Source organism: Miniopterus natalensis, chromosome 2, assembly GCF_054644295.1.
Source record: "Miniopterus natalensis isolate mMinNat1 chromosome 2, mMinNat1.hap1, whole genome shotgun sequence".
Lineage (NCBI taxonomy): Eukaryota > Metazoa > Chordata > Mammalia > Chiroptera > Miniopteridae > Miniopterus > Miniopterus natalensis.
The window spans coordinates 20,644,433-20,657,195 of NC_142082.1; the positions used below are offsets into that span (position 1 = coordinate 20,644,433).

At 44.7% G+C, this 12,763-nt stretch overlaps 1 protein-coding gene and 1 pseudogene across 2 annotated transcripts in view; one reads left to right on the forward strand and one right to left on the reverse strand.

Annotated features, from left to right (window-relative positions):
* The first annotated feature begins 3,364 nt into the window (after positions 1–3,364).
* The window catches only part of TACC1 (transforming acidic coiled-coil containing protein 1), a 67,101-nt gene continuing 57,702 nt past the window's right edge, over positions 3,365–12,763 (forward strand). For both annotated transcript variants that reach the window (XM_087814182.1, XM_087814183.1), the window contains exon 1: positions 3,365–3,441. In XM_087814182.1, the coding sequence (XP_087670308.1) occupies positions 3,365–3,441 (77 nt within the window). The remainder of the gene's footprint in view (positions 3,442–12,763) is intronic.
* LOC148093645 (large ribosomal subunit protein eL34 pseudogene) lies at positions 3,925–7,019 on the reverse strand (annotated as a pseudogene).

Genomic DNA, 12,763 nt, shown 5'->3' on the forward strand with positions numbered 1-12,763 from the left:
TTCTGAGAATTAGCCTTAGGCAAAAGGCATTTGGCTGAAAACTGAACTGAATACGTACTTTGTAATAAGCATGTGACTTTCACCTGACTTCATTTTCTTCAGTCTGGAGGGTTTCAAGGCCAGAGAAAAGGTCCTGACCTGGGTTGTGGGCGTGTTCACTCTTCAGAGTAAAATGACAATAAATTCAAAGACAAATAGCCAAAGGGCATTTCTCTCTTTGACACTGAGTATAACTGGGATGGTTTTTAAAGTAATTTAAAAATTTTTTCTCATCAAAATAACGGACATGTAATCTTTGTATTTGGGTTAAGTGTGAATGAAGGAAGTAAGGATTAAGGAAAGAACAAAGGACTGAATAGGGGTGGGGAAATCTGAGTCCCAGTTCCGGTGTTGGCTGGGTTTCTGTAACCTTGGGCAAGTCTCTAGCGTCAGGGCCTTGACTCACTTATATAAATATAAAAGGTGGAATGAGATGGGCCCTAAGGGCCTTTCCAGCTCTGTTCTAGCAATCAGTCTCTTAGTTTTGATTTTTTCCGTATGGTTAGGCAGTGCCAAAACAATGATGTGAGGCAGGATAGGGTATAGATTTGCAAGAGGGTCATCCTGAGGTTGGTAGCAGGCCTGAGGCAACGCTCACTTCATCCGACATTTTCGCAAATATGAATTCAAATCGATACCACCATAAGGGTAGGCATTTATGTATTTATATTTGTTGGAAGAATGTATGAATGAATCACTCAGGACAGCATTAGGGAGAAGAGAATGTATTCACTGGAGAAGTACTTTTAATTTCCTCCAAGAACTTCTTTGCACTCACAGCCTGGCTACCTGTTTAGCACAAGAGGCCTAACTTTTGGTCTACCACAGTTTTTGACATGTCTTCCTCACTAGAATTTTAAAACCAGGGACATTAAGCGAGGATTTGCAGATATCCATTACTGGTGATCTGCAAGCAGTCTCTGGGATGTAGAAACAGATCTTGCTTCTGCTTCCGTGAGGACAAATTGTTATGTATATGGGTCTCTCAGGTCTACCCTGGGCATTTTCCCTGAAAAGCCTCATAAGTTTACTTCCCAAAGACAAGAGTTCTCCTTCACTGTCTTCATGTCCCTGAGTCTGAAGCCTCAACTGCCTATGTCTCTGTACCAGCCAGGGCAGCAAATCAGTAAACACAAGTATCTCTGCAGAGATGCACTTGGGTCCCATGTGGACAACCTTTCGCATTATGTTACAGACTCCTTTCCCCTCTATGTCAGTTTCTCTGCACCACAACAGGGTGTGGGTTTCATTTTTTCCCTTTTCTTTTAAACCATTTTAGTGTCACTACCTGTGCCTTTCTGCACCCATAGTAAAAAAAAATTCCCAATGGCCCATCTTGTCCACACCATAGGACAACTTCCAATCCTCCCCCTCCTCTCCTGTCCCTCCCCCTCCCGTTTCCCCTTGGAATGACCCGCTGGGAATAAAGACCTTTGTCATAGGAGAGGCCCACAGCTTTGACAGGATCATGGTTGTGATATCATTGGCACTTCAGTCACATTGCCAAATATTCTATTCCCAATAGAATGTGTGAAGAATTTGAACTTGAAAAAAATATCTGCCAAGAGTCAGCTTTCCTTCAGTTATTTGAAATCCTTCCCATAAGACCTCAATTCAGTCTCATTACACTTTTACGAATTAGTGTTTATTTTCCCACCCCCAAATACTCTGATGTGTATGTGTACCATGCGGCAGCATCCTAAACTCTAGGAACCCTCTGGATATAACAGAGTGAAGATAATGCATAAACAGGAAGTCTAAATTCAACATAAAGAAAGAGAGATGTTGTAAATATAAGTCTCTATTAAGAGTTTTCTGATCTTTTCTGTCGCCACATCTTTATTCTCTTAGAGCTTCCAGTCAAGAATGACAGTTAATGTTGAACACCATTCTACCCGCAGGCTACCCAGCCTTCATTCATTCATTCATTCATTCATTCATTCATTCATTCATTCAGCAAAGATCTATACCAGCCAGGATGCAGGCACTGTGCCAGGCGCTGAGCTTGGATACAGAGATAAGAAAGTGTTCTTGCCATTGGAGAACTCAAATTCTAGTGGAAAGAGGAACAAGCGAAGAGATAATTACGGAGTAAGATTGGTTAATGCTATATTAGAGGAATTAACAGGTGCTTCCAGAACACTGGGAAGGAAGGTGATAACATAAGTGTAGCATAAATACATTTATCAGCAACTGCGTGCCAAACAGGAACAGCGAAAACGAATAAATTTCCTGTCTTCATGGAGTTTACATTCCAGCGAAGGAAACGGGCAATAACAAAAAAAAAGATGTAATATCAGGATTCAGGACAGTGTTATAGAAGAGCCGTTTGTGTTGGGTCTGGAAGGGTAAATAGATGTTAGGGTTTTTTTTAAAAAAGGCATTCCAATCTTTGTAACCCCCCCCCCCCCAAAACCCCCAAAAGCACACAACCCCAAACGCTGGGGTGGACAGATGGCTGGAGAGGAGGGAGTGGGAGGCGCAGGAATGGGTGAGAAAAAGCATGAATTACTGCGAGAAGAAGTTACTGGGTGCAGTGGGAGGGATGGGTGCGTCGTCCCCTGAGTTTGGGGGAGCGCTCACTCATTGGCTGTCAGCGCCGGAAAGGACACTGAGAGGCCCAGGTCAATACTCTCCCCGCTTTACAGATCAGAAACGGTTCGAGAGCGTGAGGAAGCTCGTCCCAGCTCCCCCGCGAGCCGGGGCGGGACCCGGGCCGACCCAGTTCCCGCCGAGCTCCGCCCAGGCCCCGGCTCCGCGGGGCGCGGAGGCACCGGTCCCCGCGCACCCGCCGCCGCGGGCGCTTCCCGGCGGAGCTGCCTCCCCGCGGCCGCGGCGCTTTCGGCCTCGCGCGGGGCTCCCGGGGGCCTGCCCGCCGCCCGGCCCCGCCCCGCCCCGCCCCGGCCGGGAGGGCAAGGAGCGCGACACCCCCCCCCCCCCCCCCCCCCGGGCCCCGGGCGCCGGGGGCGCGCCCAGGCCTCCCGCCCTCCCCACCTGTCGCTCCTGCGGCCCTGGGGCTCCCGGCCCGGGCGAGACCTGGGCATCCGCGTGGCCCGGCGGTGCCTCCCCGCGGTGGCCCGGGCCGGGGCGCAGGCTGAGCCCTGCCATTGGCGGAGAAGTTGGCCGCGTCTCCAGCGCTGTCCTCTCGCTGGCTTTCCCTGGGCCCGGACCCTGAAGCTGGGCTCCGCACCCCCGCCCCCCGCCCCCCCTCAGCCCCACCCTTCCTCGCGCCGCCGCCCCCTCCCCGCCCCCTCCCCGCCCCGGCTCCGGGCGGCGGGCGCGCGGGGCAGCACCGCGGGCACCGCCGAGGCGCGAGCTTGGAGCGATGGGCGGCTCCCACTCTCAGACCCCGAGGGGCCGGGAGCGGGCCGGGGAGAGGCCCCCGAGACCCAGAGAGACCGCGTGAGTCCCAGAGGCCTCCCCGGGGCCGCAGTTTTGGGGGGTTGCGTGCTAGGCGGGAATGGAGCGCCCGGAGCCTGTCTCGCTAGGGCTGGGAAGGTGGGGCTCCCGCTCGCGCCCGCGGGGGCGCAGGGACCCCGGGGTTGGCCTGGCGGGGCGTTCCGCCCCAAGCCTCGGGGCGCAGGGCCCTGGGGGCGCGCGCCGGCCACGACCCGCCCGCAAAAGCGCCCCGAGCGGGGCTGCCGCCCTGCCCCCGGGCTCTGCGCGGGTAGGAGGCAGGGACCTCCAGTTTTCCAGACTCGTTCAAGCAGGAAAACACACGTGTCCTACGGAGCTTGAAACATTCCGGGACGGAGCTATCTGTAGGGAAGGGGAGAAGCGAGCCTGGGACTCGGGTCTCCAAGATAACTCGGCTCGTGGTGGCCGGCGGGGTCCAGGGATCTTGCTGCGGGCTGGCTGCTTACAAGAACTCCCCCTCGTGTTTGTTCAAGGGCTTCGTGGTGATCTCAGAGAAAGGGCTGCATTGTACCAGCGGCAATTAGGCTTTTGTTCTGGGGCCGCAACAATTGGGACACCAAGTACTGAAATGCAAGCTGCAAAGGGACATGTTTAGAGAAAGTGATTACAGAAAGTTGCACAGTTTGAAAGATGACCGTGCCTCTTGCCAGAGAAAGGATGCGTTGACAGCTATTTGTTTCAGAACCCAAGCAATCTTTAAAGTGTTTAATTAAAAAATTTTTAGAGTGCGTATGAGTCTTGGAGGTGAGGTAATGCGAAGGAATCCACAGTCTATTTTGATTCAACCAATGTCAAGGCTACTTAATTTGAGAGACATACACTTAGCTATCACTTATATAAGTAGCCTGGGCCATCCGAGGGCTTTTTCATCATCTTTTCAAGGCAAAGGAGCTTCTTGAATATCCAAATGACAGGTGTGTTAATTGTGCCTCCTGATGTTTACATATGATCACTAATCTAAACTTAGTTCAGGCAGCTTATTAATCATAAGAATAGCTGAGAATGACTGAACATGTAAAATGTGGGAAACCCTGTTCTAAATATTGTGTTATTTAATCCCCAGGAACACTGAGTTATTGTCTATTATTGCTTCATTTTACTGGTGAGGAAACTGAGGCGCAGAGATATTAAGTGACCCATCCAAGGTCACACAGCTAGATGTGAACTCAGGTTGTCTAACTCCAGAGCTCAGGCTGCAGCTGCCTCCTACAGGAGAGTTGGGACCATCCTCGGAAATGAACTTTTATCTCTGCTGGCAGAACACACCCCATTTTTCTTCAGTTCTTCTAAAATAAGGGAGAAATCTGGGTTACCAATGCTTAAGACCAAGTAAGAGGAAAGTGCCAAAATTGATTTAAAACAATTTTTTTATTTATTGATTTTAGAGAGGAAGGAAGGGAGAGAGAAACATCAATTTGTTGTTTCTTATTTATGCATTCATTGATTGATTCTTATATGTGCCCTGACCAGGGAACGAACCTGAAACTGTGGCATATAGGGATGATGCTCTGACCAACTGAGCTACCCAGCCAGGGCTGATTTAACTTTTTTAAAAACAAACAGACAAACATAAGAGGCAGTAGAACACTGAGATGAAGTTAAGAGCTTTGGAGGCAGATAGCCCTGCTCCTTCATAGACTGTTCTGAAGATGACATAAGATCATGTATATATGAACAGCAAGTTATAGTTTTATCTCTGAGCAATATATTGTTTTAGCCAAGGATAAAAATTAACTATTTAATCTTTGTGAACATGTGGCTGGTTTTATTGTGCAACTTGAAAGTAAATATTGGAACCATTCGCTGATAGCATGCTGAAGAGATGAACTCAGTGCTTTCTATGTAAGATTCAGTTGTTAGGGCGAAGAATTCAGTTCTCAGTGGTTAAATCATCCAGTGGTTTGGCCATAGATAGAGGATCTCCCTCTCCGATGAGGTTCTGCATATACCTTATATATTTAGCAAAGCTTACCTAAAAAAGACCAACATAAAAGCTCATTCTTGGTCTTCACCTGGGAATACAGCCTGGGATGCCCTACCCTACTCAAGGGAATACATTAAAAGCACATAGTGCGTGTAGGCAGTGTTGGGATTAGTAGCCTCGTCAGAGTGTGTGAGCTGTGCTTAATTAATCAACCCTACAAACCACCTCGTGTGTAGCTGGTGAAAGTCTCTAGAAATGTGATTCCATGCCTGGAATATACATGAAAAGCAAAACGTATGCTTTTCATCCAAGTCCTGCCTTGTTCAGATGTGTAAGCCACAAGTTTCTCCAGGGTCTAAGAAAGTGGAGGAATCGTTGTTAATGTCACCCAGCTGCAGATTTCCTGCCGGACATGTGGCTGTTGTGGATAACACTGACCTCAAGGAAGTTCTCCTACTCAGGCTGTTGCATTTTCAAAATCTATTGTTCCTTTTTAAATAAATAGATACATGAAAATCTCACACATAATGCTCGCATTTATCTTGTGAGGGAGAAATTATGTTTCAGAATGTCCCCAATTTACATTTCAGAATAATCCAGTACTAAATGTAACCAGATAAACCTCTAAACAGAGCTCTATTGTGAAATATAAACAAGTATGGATGCACATGAAAAGAAGTGTCTGATTCTAAGATAACACTCAGTATTTTTTTAATATTGTAGCTGTCCACCTTCTCCAAACCCAAGAAAACAAATGAGCTGGCTTTGGTAAAAGCTAGGGGAAATTTCACTTCATCTATTCAGGGCAGCTGCACAATATGGTGATTAAATGCAGAAGCTGGAGAATGAGGCTGACCTGGTTTGAAATTCCAGCTAGACTGCATGCTAACTTAGTTCAGGAAGCTTTGGAAAATGATCATTCAACTCTTCAGTTGAGCAAATTTCTGCATTTTTAAAATGTCAATAATAATAATTCCTACTTTTTCAAGTGGTGTATATTATTAGCGCAGGACCTGATTATTATTAATACATTCACATGTTCATGTCCCTATAAGGCAGACGCTATGCTAAGTTCTTTGGGACACACACACACACACACACACACACACACATATCTTTTCTTTTTTTTTATTACTTAAAAAATTTTAGTGTTGACATCATTGCAGGTTATCCTCCTATTGCCCGCCCTTGGCCCACTTCCACCCACCCCCACCACCCCCACCCTTGGCCTTCACCAAAGTATTGTCCGTGCCCATGGGGTATGCATATATCTTTAGAAAAAGCTTCATTTTTAAATTTACCTTTCTGACTTTGTGCTTGTGCCTTCATCACTTTTCACAGCGGTTTTCTGCACCTCAATAAGGAAAGCATGCTTGGTCCTGTCACAGACACATTTAGCGCACATGGATCCACCATAGGCCCCGCTGGTGTGTTTTTTTGTTTCAGACGATCTCATTAGAACTTTATGTCTCACAGCATGAACTCTGCAAAGTCAACCTGGGCACATGTAGATTTTGGTGCTTTCCCAACCTTCTTGGTATAAAAGTAAACAATTCTATTATCAGGGGTTCAAGACAGCCTGGTTTTGTAGAGCTGTGTTGTAGGACAGCCTCCGACGGCATGTCAAACACTGGACCATCCTGAATCCTGTACACACCGTCCCAGAAGAGGGTGCATGTATTTTTGAGTGAGGCAGGGTCTCTTCGGAAGAGACGGACCCCAGGTACTAATGCAGCAAGGCATCTTACAGAAGCAAGGCAATAGCTTCTTCGAGTCAATTTTCTCCTCAGTTAATTTCCATTTTCCAGAAAGATCAAGAGGGTGGACATGTGTTTAGAGTGATGGCAGTTTGGTGAAATGTTTGAAATCACTGATTCCATAGCTGATTATTTTCGGTAGTGTGTCCAGGACGGGTTTCCTAAGAGCAGCAAATAATCTGTGGAGAGAATTGAAGAGGGGACATGAAGCAGAGTCTCTTATTCATTGGGGAATATGGTGTATAACTAATTCATCTAATACTTGTTGAGATTGTGTGCACCTGTTGTCAGTTCTTGTTAAGTTTCCGGTCCGATATTTGTTTGTATTTGGAATATAGCATAATGGAATAGGTCAGTGGCAATGCCAGGAAGGGTTTCTGAGGTCTGGAGTGTTTTTGCCGTGAACCCTTCTGATCGAGTGAATTAAATGCAGGCTCTGCAATGTTCTGGTGAACTTCAAAGTCAGCAACAACTAAGCTGAAGTGCCTCTTGATGGGCAAGTCACTGTGACACAGATGTCCCTGACATGAAGAGGGAGGCGCTGGCTTTGAAGTTTCAGACACAGGAAAACATGACTCAAAATTTAAGTAAACTTCAGGAACAGTATTTCTGAAACTTATTGCTTTCAAGTCCATTATATTGTTCACCACCTTCTCACCACACAATTTTTATTGTCATTAAAAACATTTAAGTGCCCAGCTGGACATGGCTCAGTGGTTTCCTAGGATCCAGGAGGTCGCGGTTTGATTCCCGGTCAGGGCACATGCCCGGGTTGCGGGCTTGATCCCCAGTTGGGGGCCTGCAGGAGGCAGCCGATCAATGACTCTCATCATTGATGTTTCTATCTCTCCCCCCCTCTCTGAGATCAATAAAAATATATTTTTTAAAAAAAATTAAGCTCCCAATTGCTATAGGAAATTTTAAACATCCATGGAGAATGTTTTAGTGTACAATTAAGAGGGAGATTTAGAGAAAGTTTGTGGAAAAGACCCAGAAAAAAACAGCTACATGAAGAAAAGTTCAAAGAATTACAGTGTTTAACTTGGAGGAGGGACTTGAGAGAGGTAGAAATGTATATTTTCAGGGTATGTTCGTCTGCCGCATCTCCAGCAAAGCCAGCCCTAAAGGAAATGGCCTGAGTGACATGACAAGGGAATTATTTGCATGTGTACATTGAGTTTAGATATCATAACTTCTAGACTGTGAGGGTAGTTGAAATAGTAAAGAGAGTTAATAGGGAAGATGAACCCCTCTCTGAAAATCACAAAGAGGTTACGATAGAGATCCCACCAAGGATTGAAACGCTAAGGGGCTTCACGTGCGGTTTTGCTCCACAGTATCTTCCTTGTGCCCCATCCCCACTTCCACCCCACAGCTTCTCCCAGCTGGTACATGTTTCAGTATTAAAAATCAAGAAGAGAAAAGGGAGGAAAAGGGCACAGCCACTGGTGTCCCGAGCTAACAAAGTAGATGATCGAATGCCTGAGTTGGTTAGTAGCCAGAGTGGGCCTCAGGATGTGTGGATTTGTTAGCCCAAGGTCAGGAAATGAACTGATAGTGTCTTGAACGGCCATGGAACATGGACGCCTATCTTCTGAGAAAGCTCACTCATGGTGGCTGTTGTGGGGTGTTATTTTTGTACATTTTTTATTGTGGTAAAATATATATAACAAAATTCACCATTTTAATCATTTTTAAGTGTACAACTCAGTGGCATTAAGTACATTCACAGTATCATATAACCATTACAACTATTCATTTCCAGAACTTTTTCATCATACTAACCAGAAACTCTGCACCCATTAAACATTAGCTCCCCATTTTCCCCTCCACTGACCCCCGGTAGCCTTTATTCTACTTTCTGTCTCTACCTGCCTATGGGTCTTTCCAGTACGTGGAATCATACAATATTTATCCTTCTGTGTCTGGCTTACTTAACTTAGCATAATGCCCTCAGTGGTTCATCCACGTTGTAGCATACATGTATCAGAATTTCATTCCTTTTTATGGCTGAATAGTATTCCATTATATACATGTGTGTGTGTGTGTGTGTGTGTGTGTGTGTGTGTGTGTGTGTGTGTGTATGAAACAGTTTGTTTACCCATTCATCTGTTGATGGACAGTTGTGTTGCCCACACCTTTTGACTATTGTGAGTAACCCTGCCATGAACATGGGTGTGTACATATTGGTTTGAGGCCCTTCTTTCAGCTCCTTTGGGTATATGCCTGGGAATGAAATTGCTGGATCATGTGGTAACTCTGTGTTTAATGTTTTGAGGTACCACCAAACTGTTTTCCACAGGACTTCACCATTTTACATTCTCACCAGTTTATCTACATTCTTTCCAACACTTGTTATTTTCTGATTTTTTTTTTTTAAAAACATTAATAGCTATCCTAATGGGTGTGAATTATCCTCATTTTGCTTTGATTTGCATTTCCCTAATGTTCCCTACTAGTTACTCTAGTATTAGTATGAGGTATTAAACAAGCCTTTCTCTTCCCATTGATTTGTAATACCATTTTAAAAATTCAATAGTATAACCTTTTTAACCCTTGATGGTCTTTCTCTTTCCATTCTCATTCACTCAACAAATATTAATTGACTGTATTCTTATGTTCAGGCACTGTGAATATTATTTATTACTTATGGGGGAATTTACATGAGCAGAGGAAAGCATTTTGAAATGTACAAAATGTAAAAAAAAAATTTAATACTATTAGGCACAGGACATTGCCAGCCAGATAAGTGGAGGTGACCTTGTGAATGGAGCTTGGAACTGAAGCACATTCATGATTGAGCTTTTCTCATAGATTTTACATTGACCTAGATCCATCTGCAGTCCATTTGAAGGTTTCATTTGCAACAATTTAGCTTCCTGTATGGAAACATGGTACACCTGCAAGCTTTGTTAGGCTTACATTTCATGTACAGTCTAGATTTTATTCTTCATAGTAATATGATATAAAGTTCTAGCAGATTTATATAAGGAATGGCAAATGATAAACCACTGTTCTCTCTACTCCTCCTGTATCTTCCACTTCTACCTGGGGCCACTCGGTAACCTTGGAGAGTGAGAGAATCCCTCTCTTTTACATTTCTTTATTCTCAGAATTCTTAGTTTTAAGAATACCTTGTAGCCTGGCTGGGTGTGGCTCAGCAGTTGAGTATCCACCTAGGATCCAGGAGATCAAGGTTCGATTCCCAGTCAGGTCATAAGCCTGGGTTGTGGGTTCGATCCCCAGCAGGGGATGTGCAGGAGGCAGCCGATCAATGACTCTCTCATCACTGATGTTTCTCTCCCTCTGTCTCCCTCTCCCTTCTTCTCTCTGAAATCAATAAAGATATATTAAAAAAAAAAGAATACCTTGATATATATATATATATTTTTTTTGTCTGTACATAGTACAGTTTCACCTTGACCAACCTTATGATATATCTGCTGCAAATATTATTAATAACAATTGTAGGCAAAAGAAATTATATTTGGCTTGGTGAGATTTAGGGTATTACATAGAAACTTTAGAGTCATATCTATTTTCCAAAAGCTGTATTGTTCTGTTTCTAATATAATCCATACATCTGTCTTGCAATGCATGTCCCCATGAAAGTCTGACAGCATGTTATATCACTGATGAGAGCTCTCAAGAATCTTGCAAAGATACTTTGCTTTTAAGCAATAGCTCTTAAACTTCTTTGGACCACAGATCCCTTAATAATATAATAAAACTTTTAGAGACTTTTTCCAAATGAAAATACACATATACATCATATATAAAAGTTAGGAGATCCTAAAGCTTATGCATTATCTCATTTAATTCTCTCATGGACCCTCTGAAGTATATCTGATTTTTTCCATTTTAAAGATGAATAAACTGAGGCCTGGAAAAGCTGAGAAACTAAGGCCACAGAGCTGCCAAATGGTAGAGCTAGGTTTCAAGTCTGGTGAACCTGGCTGAGGCAGAGGAAAGAAAATTACCAGTCACTTCCAGTGTGGGCCTGCTACATAGGCAACTCATTAACTGGAAGAGGCTTCTGTTTGTCTGCTAGAAAGTAAGTTTTTATGGCTCTTTCCCTACTGATAACAGTTTCAGGAAAGTAAATGTTTGAGAAAACATTGTCCAACCCATTCTGTAGATAAATACCTATATACTGTATTGCATTTACATAGAGCAAATAGAAGGCCTCTCCTGGGTTTCTTTGCTGAATTATTTGTGCCTGAATCTTGCTTTAATCTTGCTTTCCTAACTGCAAAATGTTATGTTTCTGTGGCTACCTAAAAATGTTCCTAAATAGGGGTTTGAGAAAACAAAACTAGGAAAGGCTTGGGTTGGAAGTTGACTGACATTTTATCTGCCAGACATCTTTTTCTAAGCGTTTATCTGAGTCCAGTAGTGTCTAACTGTCTCTGCCCCTTGCCTTTTCAAATCTGTGTATCCACTGGTTTCATCATGTGTGAAGCCATGGTTCCTAATAAATGTCCAGTGGACCGTAATGATGACATTTGGGAACACAAGTCAAGTCCTAAATACATGAGCCACCTTTATAGTTGATATCCCAAGTGTGGGTTGGCAGGTTGCCCTGAGGACAAGATTGGAACTAAGATGTGTGCCCAGATTTCAGGAGTAGCTGACAGCAGCGGAGAGGAAGAGAGACAGAGGTAGTTGGTGTAGTTTGGAGTGGGCCTCTCTCACTTGTCCTTCCTGCTTCTTGCCAGGTAGAAGGCGCTGTTCTCCAGTCCTCCCACCGGGGGGCGCCAGCCACCATCTGCTTCGTTTTTGGCTGAGGTTGGCCTGCCTTGAGCAAGACTGTTTCTTCAGCCCTAGCGGGTTTGGCTCAGTGGTTAGAGTGTCAACCTGTGGACTAAATTGAATTTTTTGATACTTCTGTTTCCTTCTGCTGGCTAGGATCCTGCCCCTCATGGTTGTGTTGTTTCTCTTCACTCCTCCAAGTCAGAGCATATTTTTTGTGGCTTCTGATTAGTTGAAAGCCCTCACCCTTCTTCCTGTAGTTCATTGGTGTTCACTTGTTGAATTGTGGTATAAACACCCTCTGTTGGATGCAGGGTGCTCATTGTGACTTTTTGTATTTATAGAAATATAAATCTTGAGGAAAATGCTCTTCAAAAAAAATTGCTGCCGCAGTTTGTGACAGAACTTTCTGGTGCCCTCTGGTGGCTGCTGTAGCTCCCAGCTGGCGGATATGTCAGTACAGAGAAGGTTTTCTTCACAGAGAGGAAGGGGGAGACTGTGCTTCCCCAGCCCAGCAGCATGCAGATTCTTCCCTGACAAGAGTGGGTTACCCCAGCTCCTGAGGCCAAATCCCAAACAACTCCAATACTTACTGGACTGGCTACTCCAACACCTCTTTCTCAGTCTTAGTTGCCCTAGGCCTACTCTTTAAAATTTCTCCTTGTGTTTGGCAGTCCGTTCTAGTTTATGGTCTTTTTCTTTAAGTAAAAGCTGTTTTTATACCCCTGCTAATTTTCTGTCTTGTTTGATTGATGCCATAACCCTGTATGAATGGTCAGTGGGCCTGGGGAGGGTCTTGTGTTGAGACAGGAGTGCCTGAGGGGAGGGTGTGACTCCGTGTGTGTGTGTGTGTGTGTGTGTGTGTGTGTGTGTG